General features: G+C 44.2%; 1 protein-coding gene across 2 annotated transcripts in view; it reads right to left on the bottom strand.

Moving 5' to 3' along the window:
* The window catches only part of LOC308314719 (uncharacterized protein), a 40,598-nt gene extending 16,260 nt beyond the window's left edge, over window positions 1-24,338 (bottom strand). The window contains exons 1-7 of one of the 2 annotated variants that reach the window (XM_080762379.1): window positions 24,100-24,338; window positions 23,858-23,929; window positions 10,179-10,309; window positions 8,732-8,912; window positions 6,363-6,437; window positions 2,168-2,337; window positions 896-1,028 (exon numbers count right to left, since the gene is read on the bottom strand). In XM_080762379.1, coding sequence (XP_080618505.1) covers window positions 896-1,028; window positions 2,168-2,337; window positions 6,363-6,437; window positions 8,732-8,912; window positions 10,179-10,309; window positions 23,858-23,909 — 742 coding nt within the window. In that variant the 5' untranslated portion in view covers window positions 23,910-23,929; window positions 24,100-24,338. Of the gene's footprint in view, window positions 1-895; window positions 1,029-2,167; window positions 2,338-6,362; window positions 6,438-8,731; window positions 8,928-10,178; window positions 10,310-23,857; window positions 23,930-24,099 lie in introns of both variants that reach the window. The other variant, XM_080762378.1, reaches the window with a different exon arrangement.
* Window positions 24,339-24,558: the final 220 nt, after the last annotated feature.

Below are 24,558 nucleotides of genomic sequence, written 5' to 3' on the forward strand. Positions count from 1 at the left end.
ATCGGCTGTCGGTATGAACCCTTGGCCAATAAGGGACCACCATTCTTGGTGACGTAACTAAGGTACATTTCAAGGATGGTATAAGGTCAATAATTGATTAGAGCACCTCGCACTTCACAAGGGTGTGAGTTTTTATTTCCATTTATGCTAAGCAGCAAAGCTATGCTTAGATGATTGCGATTTATACTAGGATACATTTGTGCGACTGTGAAGATGAAACGGAAGTGGGGAGGAGGCTCCACTTCCACTTTATCGAGCTTCCGTTGCTCCAGACTGTATGAAAATTGGGAGAGGCAACAGTCTGGCAACGCGAGACTAATCTCAATGTCTCTCACCCTCTCTCCTCTCAGACAGAACAGTAGTCTCTCACCCTCTCTCCTCTCATACAGAACAGTAGTCTCTCACCCTCTCTCCTCTCATACAGAACAGTAGTCTCTCGCCCTCTCTCCTCTCATACAGAACAGTAGTCTCTCACCCTCTCTCCTCTCATACAGAACAGTAGTCTCTCACCCTCTCTCCTCTCATACAGAACAGTAGTCTCTCACCCTCTCTCCTCTCATACAGAACAGTAGTCTCTCGCCCTCTCTCCTCTCATACAGAACAGTAGTCTCTCACCCTCTCTCCTCTCATACAGAACAGTAGTCTCTCGCCCTCTCTCCTCTCATACAGAACAGTAGTCTCTCACCCTCTCTCCTCTCATACAGAACAGTAGTCTCTCACCCTCTCTCCTCTCATACAGAACAGTAGTCTCTCACCCTCTCTCCTCTCATACAGAACAGTAGTCTCTCACCCTCTCTCCTCTCATACAGAACAGTAGTCTCTCGCCCTCTCTCCTCTCATACAGAACAGTAGTCTCTCACCCTCTCTCCGCTCATACAGAATAGTAGTCTCTCACCCTCTCTCCTCTCGGCCTCTCTGCGCTGGCTCTTCATAGTGATCTCGGCCCTCAGGGTGGTGATCTCCAGCTCGTAGTCCTGCGTCTCCACCGTGAGGCGCTGCAGCTGAGCCCTGAGGCGGCACAGCTCCTCCTATAGCAGGCGGGGAGGCAAACATCTTTATGTGGTTTTTTAGTCGTAGTCTGTAGTTTTTGTCATGTTTTAGTCACCTGAAATGTTTTAATCTAGTTTTAGTCAACAAAATATTTAGATTTGTTTTTAGTCCACTAAAATATGTATGTTGGCAGGGCCTTGATGGTGTCATTATACCTTATTTGACACTTGGTTGCATGCTGAAAATAATGCACAAGCTGCTGCAAAAGATACAGCAGCTACAAAGCATAAAAAAGATGAGCTGGTTTCAACTTCAGCTACAAAGATGCAAAGCTAGAAATATGCTGTGTAGCTTTGCATCTTCTTATCTTTTGCATCGGCCCGCAATCGTTTTTATTTAGTTTTTGTCAGTGAAAAAAGGTAGCCGACATCATAGTTTCAGTCTACAAAACCAACACTATACTACTGTACCTGCAGTAGGGGTGTGCCAATATATCACTATCGCGATATATTGTATCGGCCTCCTGGCAATATCGCAATATAATTCATATTGCTTAGAGATTGATAGATTGATTGATAGATTGTCTGTCCATTGTTGTGGACAAGTTGCAAAGTTGCAGTCAGTGTTTTACTGTTTGGAGGAGGCAAGATTCATGTAAAGCTTATAAGATTTTGGAATAAATACATAATTCCAGAGTTTTGCATTTATTTTTTTCATTTTCAGTTACAGATATCGTGAGATCTCGCTGACGAAATCTCTTGCAATAAATTGAATATAGCAATATATCGCATATCGCGATATTATGATCATCGAGGGCCTAATATGGCCACAGATATCATATGGTGAGGTACAGTATGGTCCCAGCCCTAACCTAGGGAGTGAGGTACCCGTATGGTCCCAGCCCTAACCTAGGGAGTGAGGTACCCGTATGGTCCCAGCCCTAACCTGCAGGTAGTGAGGTACCCGTATGGTCCCAGCCCTAACCTGCAGGTAGTGAGGTACCCGTATGGTCCCAGCCCTAACCTGCAGGTAGTGAGGTACCCGTATGGTCCCAGCCCTAACCTGCAGGTAGTGAGGTACCCGTATGGTCCCAGCCCTAACCTAGGGAGTGAGGTACCCGTATGGTCCCAGCCCTAACCTGCAGGTAGTGAGGTACCCGTATGGTCCCAGCCCTAACCTGCAGGGAGGCGATGTCGTTCTCCCTCTCCCCCGCAGCCTCCTCGGCAGCCTGCTGCAGGAGCTCCACCTCCTCGTGGGCCATGCGCAGATCCTCCTGCGCCTCCAGCAGCTCTGCCTCCTTCTCCTCCTCCAGACACTCCATCTGCGTCTGCACCGAGCGCAGCTGGGCTGCGACCGGGACACCACAGGGCATTTTACAATTTAGGCATTCATGCAGATGCGCAAGAACAACACATGGTAATACATCAAGTACATCAACAATAGTCATCTAGAATCGTAGGGAAGCTAAGATCCTAACATCCATCCAACAGTAGAATATCTGTGCAATGAAACTATGCGTATACTATAGAGTGCTATGTCTACATAAAATGCTATCTAAATTACATCAGTTCAGCCTTTGCATACAGTTTAGGTGTGTCAGTGTTGATGTACTGTATGGTCTTTTGAATACAATTCCATGTATATTTTAGTCATCTGAAATGTTTAGTTTTAGTTACAGTTTTAGTTAATTACGACATGCATCAGGAGGCTACTTCTAATTATCTCTCCCTATTAATTAGCTAATAGTTAATTCATATATAGCCTACTCCCACTACTGTCTGTTTCTCATTTGTTTCAAGCTAACTTGCACATGCCCACAGTACGTCATGCGTTCCATTTTAAGCAGTCTCTACTATGCGAATTTGCGTTCACTCTACGCTCACTGAGACAGTACTGTCTGCGTTCAAATTCCCTCCAACTCCTCCCTGTGGCATTTAGTTCTGTAATGGATGATTCAGTGATTATAATGTGATATGTGGTATCTAGTTGTGCAATGGATGATTCAGTGATAATGTGATTTATGGATTGTTCTATATTTGTGGTATATGGCATACAATTGAAAGTTGTAATGTTGTTCATGTGATGTCTTCATCTCGTGCTCTGCCCTGGGGGGGGTTGTGATCTCAGACTGGCATACAGGTTGTACTTTATGTATTCCGAACATGTTAAAATATAAATGAGGAAAGACAAAGGAAAATTTGATTATTTAAAAAGAAAAAAGAAGCACCCAACAAACAAACAAACAAACAAACAAACAAATAAATAAATATTCTTACATAATAATAATCTTACATAATCCTTAATTTATGTTTAATATTGTTCATGTTCGAAAAAGGAGTAGGAGGAAGTTTACTGAAAAGCGTATCGTGTCCTACCCCTTCTTTGTGTATCTCAATACATCTTCAGGTTGATTTTTTGTCTTTCCGCCCCAGTGTTTACACACTCACAATATAAAAAACAACTAAATGGAAATGGACTAAATACACTAATATACTAATACTAATATAAAGTAACAAACACAATCATGAGCATGAGCAGAGACACACCGCAAAGCTGAATGCAATATAATTTAATTGATTGCGTGTGTGTGTGTGTGTGTGCGTACATGCGTGCGTGCGTTTGTGTGTGCGTTGTGCGTCCGTGTGTGCGTGCTAGCATATGTGTGTGTGTGTGTGTGTGTGTGTGTGTGTGTGTGTGTTAATTGATGGATGAAGCTAGATGGATAGATAATAATAAGCAGCAGTTCACAGCTGATGTAACTGACTGTAACCAATGTGCTGCCATTCAGACTCAGATCACAGAGCGTAACATTTGACACGCGCAACGTTCCCACAGCTCAGAAATAAAGCTAAGCTACCCGACCAAGAAGAGCTAAAAATATAACATCAAACAAACAAAGCATCAAGGCGAGAACAAGACCAAGAGCTAGAGACATCTTTTCAGAACATTAGCATCTTTATTACACTATAACGGGAGGGACCTATAAGGAGGGACCTATGAGTCACTATAAATAGAATATCTCAGAACGAAAAATAATAATACAAAAATAAATATATATAATATTATATATAATTTATTTATTTTAATTATGGATGAATGTCAATTAATCAAATCTCGTAATCACGTTTTGGCACAGTGGGGTAGGCTACAGTAGCTACGGTATTTACAGATTTCAGCACAGATTGTATTATTGGCCGAAACATGAAATAGCCTTGTTATCAATCAGCCCCGAGACGTCACAGTGTTAAGATCAATACATAGCAAAGCCGTACCTCAGAATCAATCATATTGGCACACATCATCGCGATGGTCCACAAGGACAAAATGAATGCTTTCATTTTAACCCATTAAAGTAGCTACAGTATATAAGCAACAATATAATAAGACCCGAGACCAGATCCTACAAATGTCTTCTAAATCCTGACAGTTTCCTGTTTCTATATCAGTGGTGTTTTTTGTGGACATTTTCATGTCAAGGACCCCAGAAATTATATGTAATTGGCCGCCGACCCCCATCTGAAAATATGTTGTTCCAGGGACCAAATATGAGTTTAAAAAAATATATATATATTCAAAGACTGGCACTCGGTGCCACGCTATGATCTTGTAGATCTGCTATTTTTCAATAGCTAAAGTTTAAATTAAAGCTAAGGTGACACAGATGCGTTCCAGGTGTTAATGGGCTAACAGATACTGTACGTATTCAAGGTTGATGATACTCTTGAAGCCTCAGTCTGAATGGCCGACTCTTCATTACAAAACCAACGGCACAAAACAAATCCATACTGCGTCATGAGATGAGCAGGCTGCTTATTGTTGCAAGTGTGCAACATCTGCGGTTTATGGCCGAAACCTTTGCCTTGATGGCAGATCATTGACATAAAATACATGTCACACGAGACAAACGTCAATTCAATGATCCTGCTTTGTGTCTCAGTATTGAGGGCATAGCATGGCAGTTGACAGACACACTGCACAATAATTACCCCCTGCTGGCCGGCTCAGGATCGAAATCCCACTAGAGTGTCTTCCTTCTTTGTCTTAACCCATTTTGGGCGGGAACGCCTTTTGGTGTTAGCATTATGTTATGCTTTAGCTATTGAAAAATAGCAGATCTACAAGCTCATAGCGCGCCACTCGGTGGCGCGCTACGAGCTTGTAGGTCTGCTATTTTTGAAAAATCTGAAAACTGTCATTTTCAAACAGACATTTTTAGAATCTGATCTCAGGTCAGAATGGATTAATTACCTCCACATTCCACAGTGGAGCCCTCCGTGTGAACATTTCTCCTACAATCTTAACCACTTAAGCCCTGCCTAGACTAGACTACCGTATGTACAGTAATATAGACTATACTACCGTATGTAATATACAGTAGCTGTTCTACAAGCACATGGGACTTTGTTTGACTGTGATATCCTTTTAGACTAAGTGTTTGACAGCACTGACTGTGCTGTTTACATCTCTGCTTAATAAAATATTCAATCAATCAATGTCAACCGTTTGTTGACATTGTAGATTTGCTAATTTGGCAATTCTTGAAGAAAAATAATTGCATAAATAAATAAACATTTTGAAACATTAAAAAATGTTCAGAAAATGTGCCCCAAAAAACGAATCTATCCTTGGCCCCCTCATTTTCTCCCTCGTCTACACCAATGGTTTTCAACCATTTTCACATCGAGGTCCATTATTTATTCAGCATTTGAGCCACGGACCACCATTTGATGACATTCAGCCTCTCAGACACAAGACTGAAGAATATTTCGTTATCGTTGGATACGATTTTGTCCACAATTCCGTGCTGTATTGATCAGAATAACAATTATTCTACAATCTATTGTGTAAATTAAGTAATGCAGATATTTAGCAAACAGTTAACTCTTGAGAGTGTAAAATGAAACCAAATGGACACGTACGGAGTCCAACTCTCCATCATTTAGCTGGGGACCCCCTGGAACCCCCCCAGGACCACTGGTGGTCCACGGAACACTGGTTGAGAACCACTGCTCTACACCAAATCTCTTTGTTGCTATTTTTCCCTGAATATTTTCTCCAGAACAAAGATTCCAGGGATCATGAGGCTAATGAGAGAAAACAATACTAATGCATAGTCACCAAGAACAATTCAGTCTCTATTGTCTCTTGGCCTTTCAGAGCAGACATAAGGTATCCGTTATTGATCATCTGCTTGATGTCTGGTGCATTATCTGGGACAGCATATTAAAATACATGTAGATTTGATATGTTGAATAGAACATGCAGGAGCTTAATTCCATCCTCTTCACACATTCAGTTGTCGTATCAGTCAGTAGGCCTACAGCTACAACATACACCAGGGAGACAAAAGAACATGGAAAAGAAAATTATACCTTGTAGATTTAGGATCTGGTGTGTAAAGGCCTCTGCCTGGTGAGCACTAGACAGACGCTCATCCTCCAACAAACCTGTCAAGAGGGAGAGCAGAGGAGAGGAGAAGAGAAGAGGTCAACTTGCAATAAGACATATCACACCACAGGGACAACGCTAAAACCGTCTTGACCCTTTGGTGTGGTTAGGGCTTAAGTCCATAATTTATTCTGACCCCTCCCCGAAAAGGCCTAGCTGTCCTGACCCCATATCCATCATTTATACATTATGGATAATTACTAATTATCCATAATTAATAACTTAGACTGTTATTCGTCTCAACTGCCAGATCAATATTCAAGATATCTTTATTTGTATTTTTCAGCATCAGGAAGAAAACTCTTCTGGTCACCGCCGGTGTGTCAGACACTAGCTGTCTGCGTGCACTCATGTCAGCATCAACTGAACACAAGGCCAGTACGTAATGACCTCATAACAAAAAACGGTAATATGACTGCATGTGGCAGCTGGTGTTAATAATCATCTGTAACGGGGGGAGGGGGGGGGGGGGGGGGGGTGACCACGGGGTATATTGGGACCTTGTGGCTTTGGGGGTCTTTCCTCACACACATTATGAGTCAGCCTATGAATATGTTACCCCTCCCCTTCCCTGACACACACACACAGGGTGCAGGCACATTTTCACGTCAAGAGGCGGCAAGAAAACGCCTTGAGCAGGCGCCTCTTCCATGTTTTTTAGACAGCTGGTGGATGGAAATGACGCTGGCGTGTGGATTCAACTTGTAGCGTCGGCAATGCCTTTCTGTTTTTATCTTTTTTGGTTGAAGTTGAAGCGCGTGATTTCCATCCACCAGCTGTTTAAAAACCCGGCAGGGACGCCCGTGTCTCTATAGGCGTTTTCTGACGCGTAAGTGTGCCTGTGCCCAAACACACACACACACACACACACACACACACACACACACACCACAAAAAAAAAAGAATAGCATGGACAGCTGAGCATGGGAGTAACCCCACACCTCCTCCCAGCAGTGATGTCACGGTGCGTCGGTGCACTCTGTGTGTCTGGAAGCTTCCTCGAGGCATGGCCGCCGGGGTGAGCGAACGCAAAGCGTCTGAGGAATGCCTGCCTTGAAGCTCTCTGCCAGACAAACAACTGACCTCACTGCACCCACTGTGACACCCTACCCCACCCACCAGTGGTGGAAAGTAATCAAGTACATTAGGTCTTAAGTACTGTACCCAATTTTTAGGTAATTTTATTTTACTTGAGTAGTTAATGTGTCATGTACATGGCAGCACTTTTACTTCTACTCCACTACATTTCAGAGGCGCGTTATATTGTACTTTTGCTCCAGTACAATTACCGTATTTGAAAACGTATATAAGTTACTGGTTACTTTGTAGATTTTAATTGCTATTACAAAACAGTACATAACCTACTTCAGCCTATACATTTTGGGCATTTGAAAATAGCTGATCTACAAGCTCACAATGTGTCACGATGCGACACGTTGTGAGCTTGTAGATCGGCTATTTTCAAAAGTTTTGAAAACTTGAAATGAGACATTCTGCATAATAAGGAGTACTTTCTTTTTTCGGTACTTTAAGTTCATTTTGATGCCAATACTTTTGTACTTTTACTCAAGTTAATTTCCAGACTTCACTTGTAACAGTGTATACTTCTACACTACAGTATTGATACTCTTACTCAAGTAAAACATTTGAGTACTTTTCCCACCACTATCCAGTATCCACCCACCCTCCCTCCCTCACGCACGCACGGACGCACCACAGTGCGCTATGTTCAGAATCTTCCTCGCCTAAATATCTCGCACGGCACATCATCGACACATCATTTCTGAGACGTGACGTTGCAATCCTAATAGCTGTGGCGAAGGAGCCCTGTCAGTGGTCGACTGGTTACACGTAAACATTTAGACTGGAAGATGTTACACTGGATTACAGGACTAAAAGATTGTGTGTCCACAGTAACTCTGAGAGTGTTAAACTAACAGAGATTTTACAATATATAAATTGGGGGTCCCAGAGATAGAAATGCCATTAAATGGGGGTCGGTAGACTAATGCATGTCAAACTATGGGGGTCCTTGAAATTAAATGGGTTGAGAATCTCTGCTAGAGCCGTAAAATCTTCTCTTATGGGGGTCCCTGGCATATCTTTTTCAAATGGGGGTCCGCGGGCTGATTAGTGTCAATTTGACATGAAAAAGTTTGGGAACCACTGTTAGTCGACGAAATCAACACTGTGTCTCTCTCTCTCTCTGTGTCTCTCTCTGTGTGTGTCTCTCTCTCTCTCTCTCTCTCTCTCTCTCTCTCTCTCTCTCTCTCTCTCTCTCTCTGTGTCTCACCCTGCAGTTCGTGGAAGCTCTCCTGGTGCTTGTTGGACCTCTCCCTGGCCTCGTCCAGCTCCAGAAACAGATGCAGCACCTGCGAGCGCAGCTCCTCCAGCTCCTGCTCCTCCGTCAGAGGGTCCTCCTCCTCCTTCTCCTCCTCCTCTCTCCTCTTCCTCTCCTCGCCTTCCTCCTCCGCCTCCTCCCGCGCTCTCTGATTGATTGATTGATTGATTGATTGAACATTTTATCCACAGGTTGTAGAATAAGTCAATATACAAAAACTGCTACGAGGATAATACCATAAAAAGCACTAAGACTTGTTTTACATCAGGATCCTCCATTTTCAATTCATCAGAACAAATATACACTTCTATGAAAAACAGGAGATCTTCATACAGTACAGTGCAGTACAGTACAGTTTAAGAAAGTTAAAAGGGGGGGGTGACTGATACTTTTTTACAGGGGCAAGTTTAGATTCGCAAAATTCGAATTGTAGATGCTCTTTGAGAGCGGTTTTGAAGGAGTCAAGAGATTCACATTTCTTAATGGCTGTTGGCAGGGCGTTCCACATTTTAGTGGCATAAGAGCGAAATTAATTTAACCCCTTGTTTGAGCCGAATCTGGGTTGCACGTGGTTTGTTGAACTTCCTCTGGTGTATATCATCATCATACTATAATTCTAACAATGTCTGAGTGTCTGTCTGTCTGTGTGTGTGTGTGTGTGTGTGTGTGTGTCAGAAACACCGCCGTAGCTCCTCATTGCCTGCACCAATCGCTCCCACTATAACTATATATAGTTATATATAACTCTATAACTCTATGGAAGCAGCCTTATAACTCTATGGAAGCAGCCTTATAACTCTATGGGAGCAGCCTTATAACTCTATGGGAGCAGCCTTATAACTCTATGGAAGCAGCCTTATAACTCTATGGGAGCAGCCTTATAACTCTATGGAAGCAGCCTTATAACTCTATGGGAGCAGCCTTATAACTCTATGGGAGCAGCCTTATAACTCTATGGGAGCAGCCATATAACTCTATAACTCTATGGGAGCAGCCTTATAACTCTATGGGAGCAGCGGCGATAGTGCTGGCGGTGCGCTGAACGCACACGCTGAACGCAGAAGGCGTTATTCTTGATTGCGTTACGCGCACGCGAATCACATGCAAGCGTGTGTGCATGGGGCCAGGGCCCTCGGAGGGGTTGATTCGTACATGGGTGTCTTGGTGGTGTAGCGAATCTTTAAAGATTTATTTTTTGGGCTTTTTCTGCCTTTAGTGGATAGACTACTGTACAGAATGGTGACAGGAAATGGGGAGAGAGATGGGGGATGACACGCAGCAAAGGTCGTCAGGATCGGGAGTCGAACCAGCGACACGCCGTCAGGCTGGCTTAGCAGCCTAGGTGCCTGGACCACTACACTAGCCGCCCGGGGTGCATAGCGAATCTTGTAGACGAGACCCATACCTCCTCCTGGTCCATGTGCTCCTTCTCGTTGTCCTCCTCCAGGACGCCGCGCTCCTTGGCCGACGTGATGTCGTTGTCCATGGTGGGGGTGGGGCTGCACTCGGCCTTCAGGTCGCACTGCTCATCTGTCCGAGAGAGAGAGAGATGAAAAAAGGGGTTGTGAAGTGCAGTGGTGGAAGAACTACTCAAAAAAATTGCCAGGTGCTTGAAAAGCGCCTGGACTACATTTGCTACTACCTCTAGTATAGCGACCGTAGTGGATACTTTTTCATGATTGTCTGCCTCGTCTCTAGGCTGCCTCTAAGCCAATGGGAGACTTACCCAAAAAAGTCTGAACGGCATAAGCTGTGAGGCTCACGGCTTCAGCGTGGGCTGCGGTACACAGACTGATTATACTGTAAACGAGAGCTTTCTGCACCTGGCAGTTATGACTGAGTCAATCTCGTTTTTTTTACTAAAGTAAAAGACCAATACCACAATGTAAGAATGTTACAAGTAATAGTTCGGTATTCAACTCATTGACTGATTGACTCGAGTAAAAAGTACAAAAGTATAGGCATCAAAATGTACATAAAGTATCAAAGTAAAAGTACTCATTGTGCAGAAAGTCCCATTTCACAAGTTCTCAAAATGCATTAAAATCTTTTGAAAATAGTAGATCTACAAGCGTGTAAAGTTGTGAAGCGTAGATATATTGGCTATTATCAAATAGCCAATATAGGGCTGAAGTGGTAAATGTATGTTTTGTAATAATAATCAAAATCGACAAAGTACGTAGTAAGTCAATTTTCAAATAATTCTAGTGGAGTAGGCCTTTGTCTCTGGGATGTAATGGAGTAGAAGTAAAAGTATAGACAATTGGAAATACTCCGGTAAAGTAAAAGTAGCTCAACATTGTACAGAAGTACAGCAGATAAGTACATGCACTGAGTGAGCCTGCTGCATCTGATCACTTTTCAAAGGACAACAGCGCCATCTTGTGGTTCACATTTCACCAGATCTAGTGCACACAACTCAGACTGTAAGTGTATGCACAAATCAGGCTGTATGCCCAAATCAGACGGTAGGCCCAAATCAGACGGCCCAAATCAGACTGTATGCCAAGGTCTGTTTTTAGATGCTAATTTGCAACATGATGACTGACACCAACACGTCCCCACCGGAAGCATGAGATCAGAGATGACGCTTTGACAAGACATTTCTCCCCCAAGAGGACAAGTCCTCCTGGAGAAGAATGAAACAACGTGTGACGAAACAAACGTATCGAACTGTCGACTGTGCGAAACATTGACGTTAAGGACGGTACAGACTTGAACAAAGACCCATGCATGACGGCCATGTTGTCCAGTGCAATTTACAATACACGGCTTGGTTTAGGAACCACACATGGATTTGAATTCATGTCCAGTAGGTGGAGTGATATGCTTAGTTCAACGAAGGGGAGAGAGAGAGAGAGAGAGAGAGAGAGAGAGAGAGAGAGAGAGATGACTCACCCCTCAGCAATGCACCCCAAAGTCCACAACAACACAAACTACCATTCACACATTTCAACAGCTGGCCTGTTGCTCACTGGAGCACTGAGTGTAGTCGGTGTACCCTGGACTATTTATTCCAAAAACACAGATACAAAGCAAAAAAATACACCATTAATAGGAAGTCGCTTTCCCCATTTATCGTTTTAGATTTAGGAGGCAAAAACAAAACAAAAAGGTCACATGATATTTGGGCTACACCGACCGAAGCCAGTGGCTAAGTGGAGACCGGTGGCAGTCACACTCACATCCCAAGAAATATGCTATCACTGAATGTGAACACGTGTGCATGGACGCACACACACACACACACACACACACACACACACACACACACACGGGACCATCAATCATTTCACAGTTCCTCGCTGGCCCACTGTATAGGGTCAAATCCATTTCAGAGATAAATGGTTATGTGGCATTCACATGGGAGCTATCTCTGAGTGCCCTAGCTGCTATTGCTATTTTCCCTGAGAGTGTGTGAGACAGATTAATGTTCACCGAGCAAGTAGCCGATAGCAGGGAGAGGGAGGTGTGGCAAAGGTAGAGGAAGGAGCCAGATAAACTAGACTAACTCAAAGGCTGCTTGCAATTTACAATTTACAATGTAGGCATTTAGCAGACGCTCTTCATCCAGAGCGATTTACAGTAAGAAAGAACAACACATATATGAAATACATAGATGTATTCTACAACAGTAGAATATGTGAAGCGATGCGTATACACTATAGACTGCTATGTCTACATAAATGCTATCTAAATTACATAAATGTAACCTTTGCGTATACTGCCTGTAAGCTTGTGCTTGATTTAGAATGACGCCATCCGGCATTATTCTGGCCTGGTTGCGTGATTCAAACTGTGATGTGCGAGGCAGCAGAATAGTTTCTTTGTCTTGCTAGGCGAGAGTTAACCTTTAAACGTTACAATGGGAGCGCGCAGGACACAGATTATACGTTTTCATCACACTACTGTATTCATATGACATCAATAGAGGGCATTGCGGCTTTATCCTCTCTCTGTCTGGTAATGATGTTAATTTGTACAATGTTGCCCCTCGGAGAGCCCTGGCGAGAGAGGTTTTCATGAGCACTGGCTGGGCGAACGTCTCATTAAAGTTTGATACCGGAGTAATGAGCTAGTCATAAATTAGAGAGCCGGAAGGAGCGGAGGGATTTGGAGAGCCGGCTGTGCAGCAACAGGCCATCAGGAGACCAAACCAAACCCTGTGCAGCCACAGGCAGCAACAGGCTATCAGAGCCAAAACCTAAACCGAACATTACTCGCCCCTACTTTTCTACTAGTGGAGGAAGAAGTACTCAACTGTTTCGCTCAATACTTATGTAGGACTATTCCGTTACAAGTAAAAGTTCGGAATTCAAAATGTATTTGAGGTGTAACCAGGTCTTCGCGGGCCGGGCTATGGCATGAGAACGTGCCAGCCCAGGACTCTGGACATTCAGCGGCACTATAAGAGGTGCTTTAGCGCCTTCAAAGAAGTCCATAGCACCATAGCATTTTTTGGGGGTGTTCCCCCAAAAAATGCTAAACCAAAATGTACTTTTTTCCCCACCGTCTGCTAATATAACTATTAGCAGACGGGGGGACGGGGGGGACGACACCTCCATTGCTAGTCAAGCTAGCTCCCTTCCAGCACCCTCAGTAAAAAAAGGTCTGGAGCCGCCACTGGTGACATCTGCACATAATAGGCCATAAAGGCACCACTTTGTTACATCATCATCATCATCTTGGACTGCTATGCGCATTCTGGCTGGCTGCAGCACCTGAGATGACGCTGCTGGCTACATGCTGCAGGCTTGGCCCAGCGTCTGCGTCACACTGGGATCGCATTGGACACACAATAGAGAGACGGACTTCGAGTGTCGAGAGAGAGAGAGGCGACTCCTCAGGGGGACTGACAGTTATCTAACCCAGCGTTTCCCAAACAGCCCATATGTGGGTCGCGGACACATTTTCATGGGTCCCTTAAACTTCTTGTTTCCCACATTTTGTTTTTAATTATTAATACATTTTCAAAAGATTTGAAAAATCATGTCACAAATTGAAAACAAAATTCAAAGACCTGTGCCCTCAGGGCACAGGTCGTGGCCTCCTGGTGGCGCTATAATAGGCCAATGTGAAAAGGGTGCCATTTCTTCTTACGCCTTGGATGGCAATTGGATGATTTGAGTCATTTTGTTCCAAAAATGTGTTTTGTAAAAACCACCTGTTGGTGGCGCTATAACAGGCCAATGTGAAAAGGGTGGGATATATTCCTCAGCCTAGTAGGAAAGTCTGTGAAACGCTGCTTTCATGATTTCAAGCTTTTTGTTCAAAATGGGCCAATCCTGCCAACTTTGAAAGCCAATGTTAGCCAATAGGGATGGAATATGAAATATCAGACAGATCCGGCTTGAACACTTGACTATAGAGATTGTGTGTAACGATTTGCGAGATTTTTGGACAGAGTAATATCAAAAAAGAATTGGGACAGAGGTTCATCATTGGCATCCATGGGAGTGTGTGTGCAAAAAAGTTGTGTGCGCCGGGCTGACTGAAATCAAATTTATACATTAGCACGGTGACAATTCCGCTTGTTTCCCTGGCTCACCCGTGTCTTAAACAACGACCGAACGACGGAGCACACTCTGAAAATGAAGTGTGTTTTTATAGAGACGTAGGCAACGAGACTTTGAGCAGAGTGCAAAGTGTTTGGGAAAGCACTACTGCTTCTTTGAAGTTGCCATTCCAAGGCCTTCTATACCTCAAGAGATTAATTGCATAATACTGTGTAGTGTCGCGTTTGAAGAAGAAAAAGATGAAACGTCTTACAGTATATAGCAGAGTTTTTTTGTCATAGAATTCCTGAAATGTTTGTTGGCACGTTGCCAACTGCTACAGGATAATCTCATCTTATCGCGAGGTAACATCTGGAACCAAACAGACTTTGAAAATGAACCTTGAACAGAAAGAGCCGGAAGCTGTCATCATCATCAGATCCACTGAGCACCCAAGTTGACAACGCAGACTTGAACAGGCAGGTGCCAGTGGTGGTGATGATGGTGTTTGTGTGCGTTGTGTGCGTGCGTGCGTGTGTGGCCTTGGGATATAACTGTCAACGTATTGTCTGGGAGTCTTGTCACCAGAACATAAAATCGCTCTGGATTAAAGGAGAATTCCATGCTAGAAGGCTTTCTTACCTTTATTTGTAGTTGTTACGTCCCCACCAAAGAGGTCCAGGTGTTATTTTGTGCAAAAGTGCATTATTGGCTATTTCCCCTAATATAAGCCCTCAATGGGGGTTGGGTTTTTGTGCTAATTCGCTTAATTCCATCGAAATAAGTAGTAAAGTGTGCCGCTTGGGATACTATTTACATTATGAAGAGAGGATAATATGCACAAAAAAATCAATTCAATTCATTAAGGGCTCATGGTAGGGGAAATAGCCAATAATGCGCTTTTGCACAAAATAACACCCGGAGCTCTTTGGTGGGGACGTAACAACTACAAATAAAGGTAAGAAAGCCTTCTAGCATGAAAGATTTCTCTTTTAAGAGCGTCTGCTAAATGCCTAAATTGTAATGATCACAAACTTGTGCTCCGTGGCCTGCAATTGGGAGGATTGCAAAAGACAAACGCTAAAAAGTTGGATAAATACTGTTCTGTCTCGGCTATATGATGATGGGCAGCCTGCATGTCTATCTGGAGAAGACGAGTGGCTAAGGGGGGAGAAAAAGAATCACCTGTCAAATTATTGTATATCAATGTGCTATCTTCTTTTCCCCTCTGTGTGTTTATAAATATGTGCAGAAGTTGTATCCGGTTTGACCGTCAGTGTTTGAATCTATTATGTATAGCGCTTTTTGTGCAGATCCGAGTGTGTGTGTGTGTGTGTGTGTGTGTGTGTGTGTGTGTGTGTGTGTGTGTGTGTGTGTGTGTGTGTGTGTGTGTGTGTGTGTGTGTGTGTGTGAATGTTTGTTACATATAGAAAAGAGAAAAGCAAGTGTAATCTTGATTCCATAAGTGTGCGTGTGTGGTACACATACAGTCTATTGCAGTATACAGTATATGCCCAGTGTGCGTGGCCTGTCCCTACACAATGCTGCTCCCCTGTGTGCGTGTGCCATGGATGTGTGTGGCTGCGTGTGTAGGAGGCCATGCATAATGCACAACGCCTCCTCCCTCTCTCTGCCTGCTTTGCTTTCAACGCGGCCCAGCACTGATGTTCATGGAGCTCATCTCTCTTGTTGGCATGCACGCTCCCCCAGCAACAACCAACCAACCGACACCGACCAATGTCTGTGTGAAATTTGTGTCTAAATGTATGAAAAATGTATGATTTTTGGCATCCGTGGAGCAGCTTGAAAAGGAGACGACGATACATCTCAAGGTGTTTGTTGTCCCCGATGAAATAATTTGGACACAACAAACACTGTTATGAACATGAAGGCGGAGTGGTCGAGTCACAACTCGTAGTCACGACGCAAGACTGCAACGTTTCAGGCATGCCTTCATACCCTGAAGGCCTTTTTTGTCGAAACGTTGGTCGTTTTCAATCAAGTATTTGCATCGTGACTACGACAACGAGTCGTACGACATCTCCCCCGTCGTGTTCAAGATTACTGTATCTCCCGTGGTCAGCACCTCCCCACTGTTGGTGTGCGCTTCCTACCTCTTTGTTTGTTCTCATGGATTAAAGCAAAATGTAATCTCACGACTGAAACAGTGTGTCACTACACTATACTGGCTCCGTTTCCAAAACAATTAACACAATATTTAAATAAAATGGTGTTTTAGCAATATTGTTCCTGCCGTTACATAATACTGACAATCGGGTGAATAAATCACAGACTGAGGCTTTAACCTTTACGTTTATATGAAATATCCGAGACCATTAGGGGTTTTATGGAAGCTGTTTCTGCAAAATTTGACCACTCGAAATGCTAAAATAACCATAATTATAGTCTATTCTACAACCTCTCAATGTGTCTGCCATGCAGTGGCAGACTACTTTCACCTCAGTGTTCAGGGTCCATACCATATGGAACGTCCCCATGCTAATAAGCACCACACTGTGTCATTTCCCCTCTGTGATTTTCTGGCTCTGGTTTAAGAAGTTCTCCATCTTTCTTCCATCTGCCTCTCCTCTCCTCTATCACCAGAGCCATAGAGTAAGACAGTTACGACATTGAGGGGGCAGAAAAACTGTGCGCTCGAGCGCTGTTCATGCAGCCTGCAGTGACAAGCTGGAGTTTGAAATACATTGTTTTCAACGAGGGTGGCGCAGATATCAGCAATTTTAGGCATGTGTGCAACATGACAACTGTTTTTAAGTATTGTACAGTGACAACTAGTCTCTGTAATGTTTATGTTGTACTATTACTAAAAAACAATCTAAAACTAAGGGACTTAAGATCATTAAAGCTGGGCTGTTGCCTGAGTCCAGTGCATTCTGCCAACTTCCGGTCCAGGACTTTGTCACTGTTTGCTCTTTGGAAATAGAGTGTCGCAGTCCCGCCCCCTACCAGGGCCCAGGAAATGATTCCCCGTTCATTTTCCACATTTCAAAAAGTATTTATTTAAGCCTTATACAAAGCCAACTCGAGTTGTGAGAAATCATGACAACAAACAAAACATTTCGAGCCGAACAATTAATTAGAAAGAAGAAGAAAATGGCAACACATTTTTTCTTGTTTTTCTTCTTTGTAATTATTTGTTTGGTCCAAAATATTGTGTTTACTGTCATGATTTGTCACAACTCGAGTTGGCTTTGTATGACGCTTAAAAGGTCTTTAAATAAATACTTTTTGAAATGATATGGGTAAAATGCATTGGGAAGTATTTCCTGGGCCTGGCGTCGTCATGAAAGGGGGCGGGACTGTGACGCTCTATAGAAGTCTATGTAGAAGAGCCGCCATTGGACTGGCCCCATGAAGTGAACAGAGTTGTCTTACTCTATGGCTCTGGGTATCACCTGCCCGTGACAACATGGCTCCGCTATGATGGCATTATTGGGTCATCGTCAAAGATTGACAACACTAATCCCACATGACATGAAGCAGCCCCTGGGAGACAATCGCAGAGTATGTGTATGTGTATGTGTGTGTGTGTGTGTGTGTGCACGTGCGTGCGCGCTTGCGTGCGCACGTGCGTATGTGTGCATGTGCGTGCACATGTGTGTGTGGGAGGCACAACCTATAGCAACCACAAGCACGTAACCCTGTGGGGCCTAATGAGCCGCATCTTTACTTAAATGGTAAATCCATGTTTGCACTTTTCAAAAGGGAGAGATGAGACATGCAGAAAGTGGGTCAGTTGAGTACAGATGAAGTACAGTTGAATACAGATGTGATGCAAAATGTGTTGTAATTTGACCTCATTAAAAGAGCACAAACACAACATGTGTGCCACTGTGTATACGTGGGCGATCGTATCAGGGGATGCGTGTTTCTCCTCGCTTGCAAGTGCGCATGCGTTCAGCTTAAGGTATGCCTGTGTGTGTGTGTGTGTGTGTGTGTGTGTGTGTGTGTGTGTGTGTGTGTGTGTGTGTGTGTGTGTGTGTGTGTGTGTGTGTGTGTGTGTGTGTGTGTGTGCGTGCGTCTGTTGGGGAGGTTGGTTGGCGAGTGAATTTCACACAGCCATTGAGTCTATTGAGGGCTATGAATAGAGGGAAAGTACAAAGCAAGCCTTGCAGGATTAATCCTTTAGATCACATTCACAAATGAGTGGCCTCCCACCTGAAAAGATATCTCTATGCAAAAGCTATCCCAAAAGGAAGGAAGGTTAGTGCGTGTGTGCGTGCGTGAGTGAGTGCGCACGCACATGCATGTGTGTTTAGCTAGGCTATAGGCTACACTATTGCTAATAATGTAACCTCCACACAGAGAGAAAAAGAAACAGCTGTACAGGAAAAACAAGAAGAAGGAGCCCTGTGTGACATCATAGACCTCTCTCCACTGGAAGTGCAAAGTTTTCCATTATGCAAGCAAAGGGGAAAAGCATATGGCACAGTCAATTTGGTCAGGAGGCCGTGAAAGCATTGTGTGCGCTCGCGCGAGAGAGCGAGAGAATATAGTTAGAAAAACCTAAAAACTGTGTAAAACACCTGCTGTTTGCTGTTTTGTAAATATTGTAAATGAGTGTGGATGGATATCACATATCGTCATTCATCTTCCATGTGTTTCATTCAGTTATACACAGGGGGAAAAAATAACAAAACTAAAGTTTGTGGTTTGGACAGGGATCAAAGAGAAAAGAGAGAGGAGAGGAGAGGAGAGGAGAGGAGAGGAGAGGAGAGGAGAGGAGAGGAGAGGAGAGGAGAAATTATGTATACTGGCATATACCGGTACTACCCAGTAAAAATCCTGTGTTAAAAGGAAGTTTTAAAAGCAAAAGGAGTGAGTTCAAGACAGCTTTCAGGAAGGAATGGGGCGAGAGAAAGATAACAGGAAGATGTCAGGAGGAGAGATATAAGGAAGGTCACTATACGAGCGTGTGTGGTTGGGAAAGATTGCGGATGATGATGGCGGCTGTAAGATAAAGCAGAGAGCTTTTATATCACTCGCTGTCACTCCAATCAGCGAGTGTTTTTGTGAGTGCAGTGCACTCTCGATTCCCCTGAGGATAGTGGCACAAATCATCAGGGGGGCATACGTTTTCCCACATTTTTCCAACACACCATGTGTAACAAATACTCGCCTACGCCTATACAATTAACACAGTGATGCGTTGACAAAAGGATACAAACAAAGTCAAACGTAGGCTACAATTATGGAGCAGCACCAACAACAAACAAACTGCATATACCATTACCTTGTATTTATTTACTATTCAATTAATTTGAAAATGTATATATTTATAATAATCATGAAGAACATATAGATTTAACATTTAAAACATTTAAATATCGGTAGGGGGGAGGTCATATGTGGCGCATGCCACATATAGGCTCTGGCGCGTCGGGTGTTTGAGTCCCGTTCATGACGACCTTTGATGCATGTCTCTCCCGTCTCTCTCTCTCTCTCTTTCCTGTCCATCTTCACTTGATACTATCAATAAAGGCAGAAAAGCCTAAAACTAAAAATCTTTAAAATCTTGGTAGAGTAGGGTACTACAATCTGGTCTGGAGGGGCACAAAGTCCAATCTGGGTGGGCGTTGCCAGAGCCTTAGATATAGACAGAGTTACGCAAACTGTGTTCACTTCATGGGGCTTCAGTCCAATGGCGGCTCTCCTACATAGACTTCTATTGAGAATAGGGACAACCAACTGGGACAAGTCCTGGACCGGAAATAGGCAAAAATGCATTGAGTCAGGCAACAGCCCAGCTTTAATGATCTTAAATCCCTTTATTTTAGATTGTTTTGTAGTAATAGTACAACATAAACATTAAAGAGACTTTAGTTGTTACTGTACAATACTTAAAAACAGTTGCCATGTTGCACACATGCTAAAAATAGCTCTTATTTGCGCCGCCCTCGTTGAAAACAATATATTTCCAACTCCAGCTTGTCTCAGTTCAGGCTGCATGAACAGCACTCTAGCGCTCGGTTTCTGCCCCCTCAATATCGTAACTCTTCTATTAGATGGCTCTGGGCGTTGTCCCCCAATGCTCCCCTGTAGTGCCGCCATTGCATGAGGACGTAGGCAGGTGAAGCCTGATTTATACTTCGTGTCGGGCTGTGTCACGCGCCAACTATAGCCGATCTACAAGCTCACAAGGCCTTGCGTCCGCAATGCACCGCGGGGGTTCAGGTCGGCTGTTTCCGCGCACGCGACAGGGAATAGCTTATCGCCACAGACATCAGCGAGGAGGCCTTGTAGCTTAAAACAGAACTGCTTTGAACAAAGTCACCTTTTTCTGCCCAAGGAAAGGAAAGCAGAGACATTACATTACACTCGCAAATGACACGCTCGGTCACAGGAGATTATAAATACACCGTAATCCATGTGGATCCTTCAGTGTGTCTGTGAAGTGAACCGATAGGAGTTAGCATTACAAGCTAAGCTCTGTCTGTTTATTAGGCCGATTTTATACCTCATCACACGATGATCTAGAACGATGGTTTTCATTCAACCAGTGGTCCTTGAGGGGGTTCCAGGTGGTCCCCAGCTAAATGATGGAGAGTTGGTAACCAAAAACTTGGGCAGGTGAGAGATGGTCTCTCTCTCTGCCTGGACTTAAGAACGAGACAGTTGGGGAAGAAGTAAGCCTCCACGGATTAGATGGCAATGGCATCCGTCTTCTGAAAGTCAACCTTGTTATTGAGCCTGCATACAGAAAAATCCTCAGTGTTCCATTTTTGAGCGGTGCACACAACGCCGCTCCAACGCCTGGCTTTTTTGCGTCCCTGTGTGTCTGTTTGGGGTATGAACAGTACCGCTAAGTGGCCTCAAATGGAACTGTTGAGGAGCTTACAGGCCCATTCACACTGAGCACTATGACTATAACGATAACAGTACAGTACAGTACAGTACAGTACAGTACAGTACAGTACAGTACAGTACAGTACAGTACAGTACAGTACAGTACAGTACAGTACAGTACAGTACAGTACAGTACAGTACAGTACAGTACAGTACAGTACAGTACAAAAAATCACACCTGTTTGAACCAAGTGGTGCAACTCCCCTCTCTCTCTCTCTCTCTCTCTCTCTCTCAGAGACACAGCACTACCCCTCTCTCTGTTTCTGGCGCCCCCTACTGCTATGAATAAGTCACATACTTGTCCGCGGTTCGAATCCCGGCTCCTCTTGTCCACATAACTAAGTGTCCTTAGGCAAGACACTGAACCCCACCTTGCTTCCATTGGTCGCACCATTGGTGTGTGAATGTGGGAAATGAGGACGTTGGCGTTGATTGTTCGCCACTTCACCTCCCAATGAAAGAATGAATGGACCATTGTATTATGGGCCCAATTTTAGTCCATGCTAAACCCTTTATCCCTTTTTTTATCTACATCGACACGTTGTGAGCTTGTAGATTGGCTATTTTAACTATTCAAAAATGTTTTTCAAAATAGTAAAAAAGGCAAAGTAGTTTAGGGATAAGGGTTTTAGCATGGACAGGGTTTAGCCCATCTCTAAACTGGCCCTGGAACGCTTCAGGATCCCCCAGGAGGAAGTTACTAATGTTGCTCTGGAGAGGGAAATCGGGAGCTCTTTGGTGGAGCTGTTGCCCCTGTGACCAGACTACGGATAAGCGGTTGAAGATGTATGGATGGATAGATGGACTTTTCACTGAAAACTGGACTATGAATATGCCTTAAGGTTCGGTCTCCACCGACCAGCACCTCACAGGAAGAGAGACTCTGCTCAGCCAGCGGTCAGCGGGCATTGACCTGTGCTCTGCTCTCTCTGACCGTGTCCATAACAACATCCATCCTTCTATAGCCCCGCCTGCCTCAAACACTGCTTCTCTGTCACAAAACACACTCACAGGCCACACACACACACACACACACTCTCTCTCTCTCTCTCTCTCTCTCTCTCCTAGGCTCTTCCTACAGTACTACTTGGGTCACACAGAGATCGGAGAAACATTCCTCAAATTCCACCCATAGCTTTAAATCCCCCCCCCCCCCCCCCGTCCATTTCTGATGATGGTTAGAGATAGGTTGTAGTTGTAGGACTAATGACTGGTCTAACCAATGACTAGTCTAAACCAAAAACTGTCTAAACTAAGTACTGCACCCGTTTCAGGGACCCCACGGAAGCAATGATTTGAGTTAAAAACATTTGCTCTGAAAGAATATATTCAAAGATTTGCACCACATTTTCAAGATTTTTCAAAAATAGCAGATATACAGATCACGCATGTATAGATCTTCTATTTTACAATAGCTAAAGTATAACATGCTTAAAACTTAAACACCAAAAGGGGTTCGCGTCCTGAATAGGATAAGCAGATGCACACAGGAAGACACTCTCCTAAAGGAATTCATTTGTAGCCTGAATATGTCACACAAACCCTTCATACTATAAATGCCACGCATACGCAGCGGTCGACATAGAAAAAAACAAACAACAAGCGCGCCACACGTCAGATGAATTCTTAAAACGACAACTCGTCATCAGCGCAAACACAGATGACTGCATCAATGCAGCTTGAACCACTAACAAGACCAGGGCTCATCACTATATGCTGCATGGCTTGTGATTGTCATTTTGTCGAAATGAAATGTTTGCCACGGATACGTGTACAACATGACCGGATTATATTACCAGAAACACATAAAGAGCTAGTCCTGAATGACCATAACAGGTCTGTAACTCGAAGAGTGTTTAAAAGGAACTAAAATGATTAGGTTCTATTTGTACACTCTCAGAGTTAATATTAAAATACAACATTACATTTCAGAATCACTAGTACTAGTTGGGACTCCAAGTGTCATAGTAAATAAGTGTATTTCTAAAGAAAACCTGGACACTTGACATTCAGTAATGGGTATTATGATCGAAATGAAAGATTATAAGATTAAAAAGAAGATTATAATGGTGTGTTTAAAACTAGAAAATCTAGAAATTGCCACGGACGAGCGCAAGTCTTTGCCACGGACATATTTCTGAGTACAGACATGTTGATGATCCCTGGACAAGACTATTCCATATCTCTCTCTCTCTCCCGTTACCTGCCACTGTGTAGACTCCATCAGATGCCCACAGATGCTATCATCTGTGCCAATCGTGCCCGCTGCTGCTAGATAGATTAGGATGATGGCTCAAAACAAGAGACAGAAGCTCCGTCAGCACATCAGTCACTTCACCTCCTTCCTCCACCTGACTGGCTCTCTCTCTCTCTCTCTCTCTCTCTCTCTCCTCCCCCACCTCCCACCCACCCACCCACCCACCTCGTCCTCCTCCTCCTCAGTTCATCAAGCCACCGTCCTCTCCATTTGAGAAGTGAAGTCGTGAGAGATGCTGTTTACCTTCTTCCGATAAGAATCTGTGCTTTGTTTGTGGCGCTTGGCTCAAACTGGGTAGCACACGCCGGCTGACGCAAATAAACACATGATGCAAGCATGCAGGGCAAAACACACCGCGTACGTGTGCACACAACAATGAGAGCGGTGGCTGCACACACACACACACACACACGCGCGCGCGCGCGCGTGCACACACACACACACACACACACACAGACCTGTGGCGTCCAACGCCTCTTCGATGAGCGGCGGTAAGCTGAGTCCGTCCATGGTGGCCCCCCTCCTGAAGGCTGCAGGAGAGGAGAGAGAGAGAGAGAGAGTGGGTGAGAGGGTCAGAGGCTCCACACACCCACATCGGCAGCATCAAGAGAGAACAATACAGGGAACATTGCAGTACAAGAGTGTGCGCGCATGGACATACACGCACGCACACACACACGCATGCACAAACAAGCTGTACCTCCTCGGGAGAATTGGTAGGATCCGGGCAGCTGAAAAGCCTAAACTGAGCGGACTCAGCGGAGCGTGGGAGAGATGCCGAGAGGAGGAAGTGGGGTGGAGCAGAGAGAGAGATGCTGTTTTCCAGACAGCAAGCAAGCTCTGTCACACTATCTGTTGCTCGCTCTCTCTCTCTCTCTCTCTCTCTCTCTCTCTCTCTCCTCTCACTTTCACTCTGTGTTGCTCCCTCCCCTTTCTCTAATTCTCTCTCTCCCCCCCCCCGCTCTCGCTCTCTCTGTGTGTGTGTCTCTCTCTCTCTCACCCACTCTAGTATTTCTGTACTTAGCTCTTGTTTCCACTCCGTTTTTCAGTGCCCTTGAGTTATTCGTTTCCTGCACACACACACACACACAAACAAACACACACACACACACACACACACACACACACACACACACACACACACACACACACACACACA

Source organism: Protomyctophum bolini, assembly GCF_963924005.1.
Source record: "Protomyctophum bolini genome assembly, chromosome: 4".
Lineage (NCBI taxonomy): Eukaryota > Metazoa > Chordata > Actinopteri > Myctophiformes > Myctophidae > Protomyctophum > Protomyctophum bolini.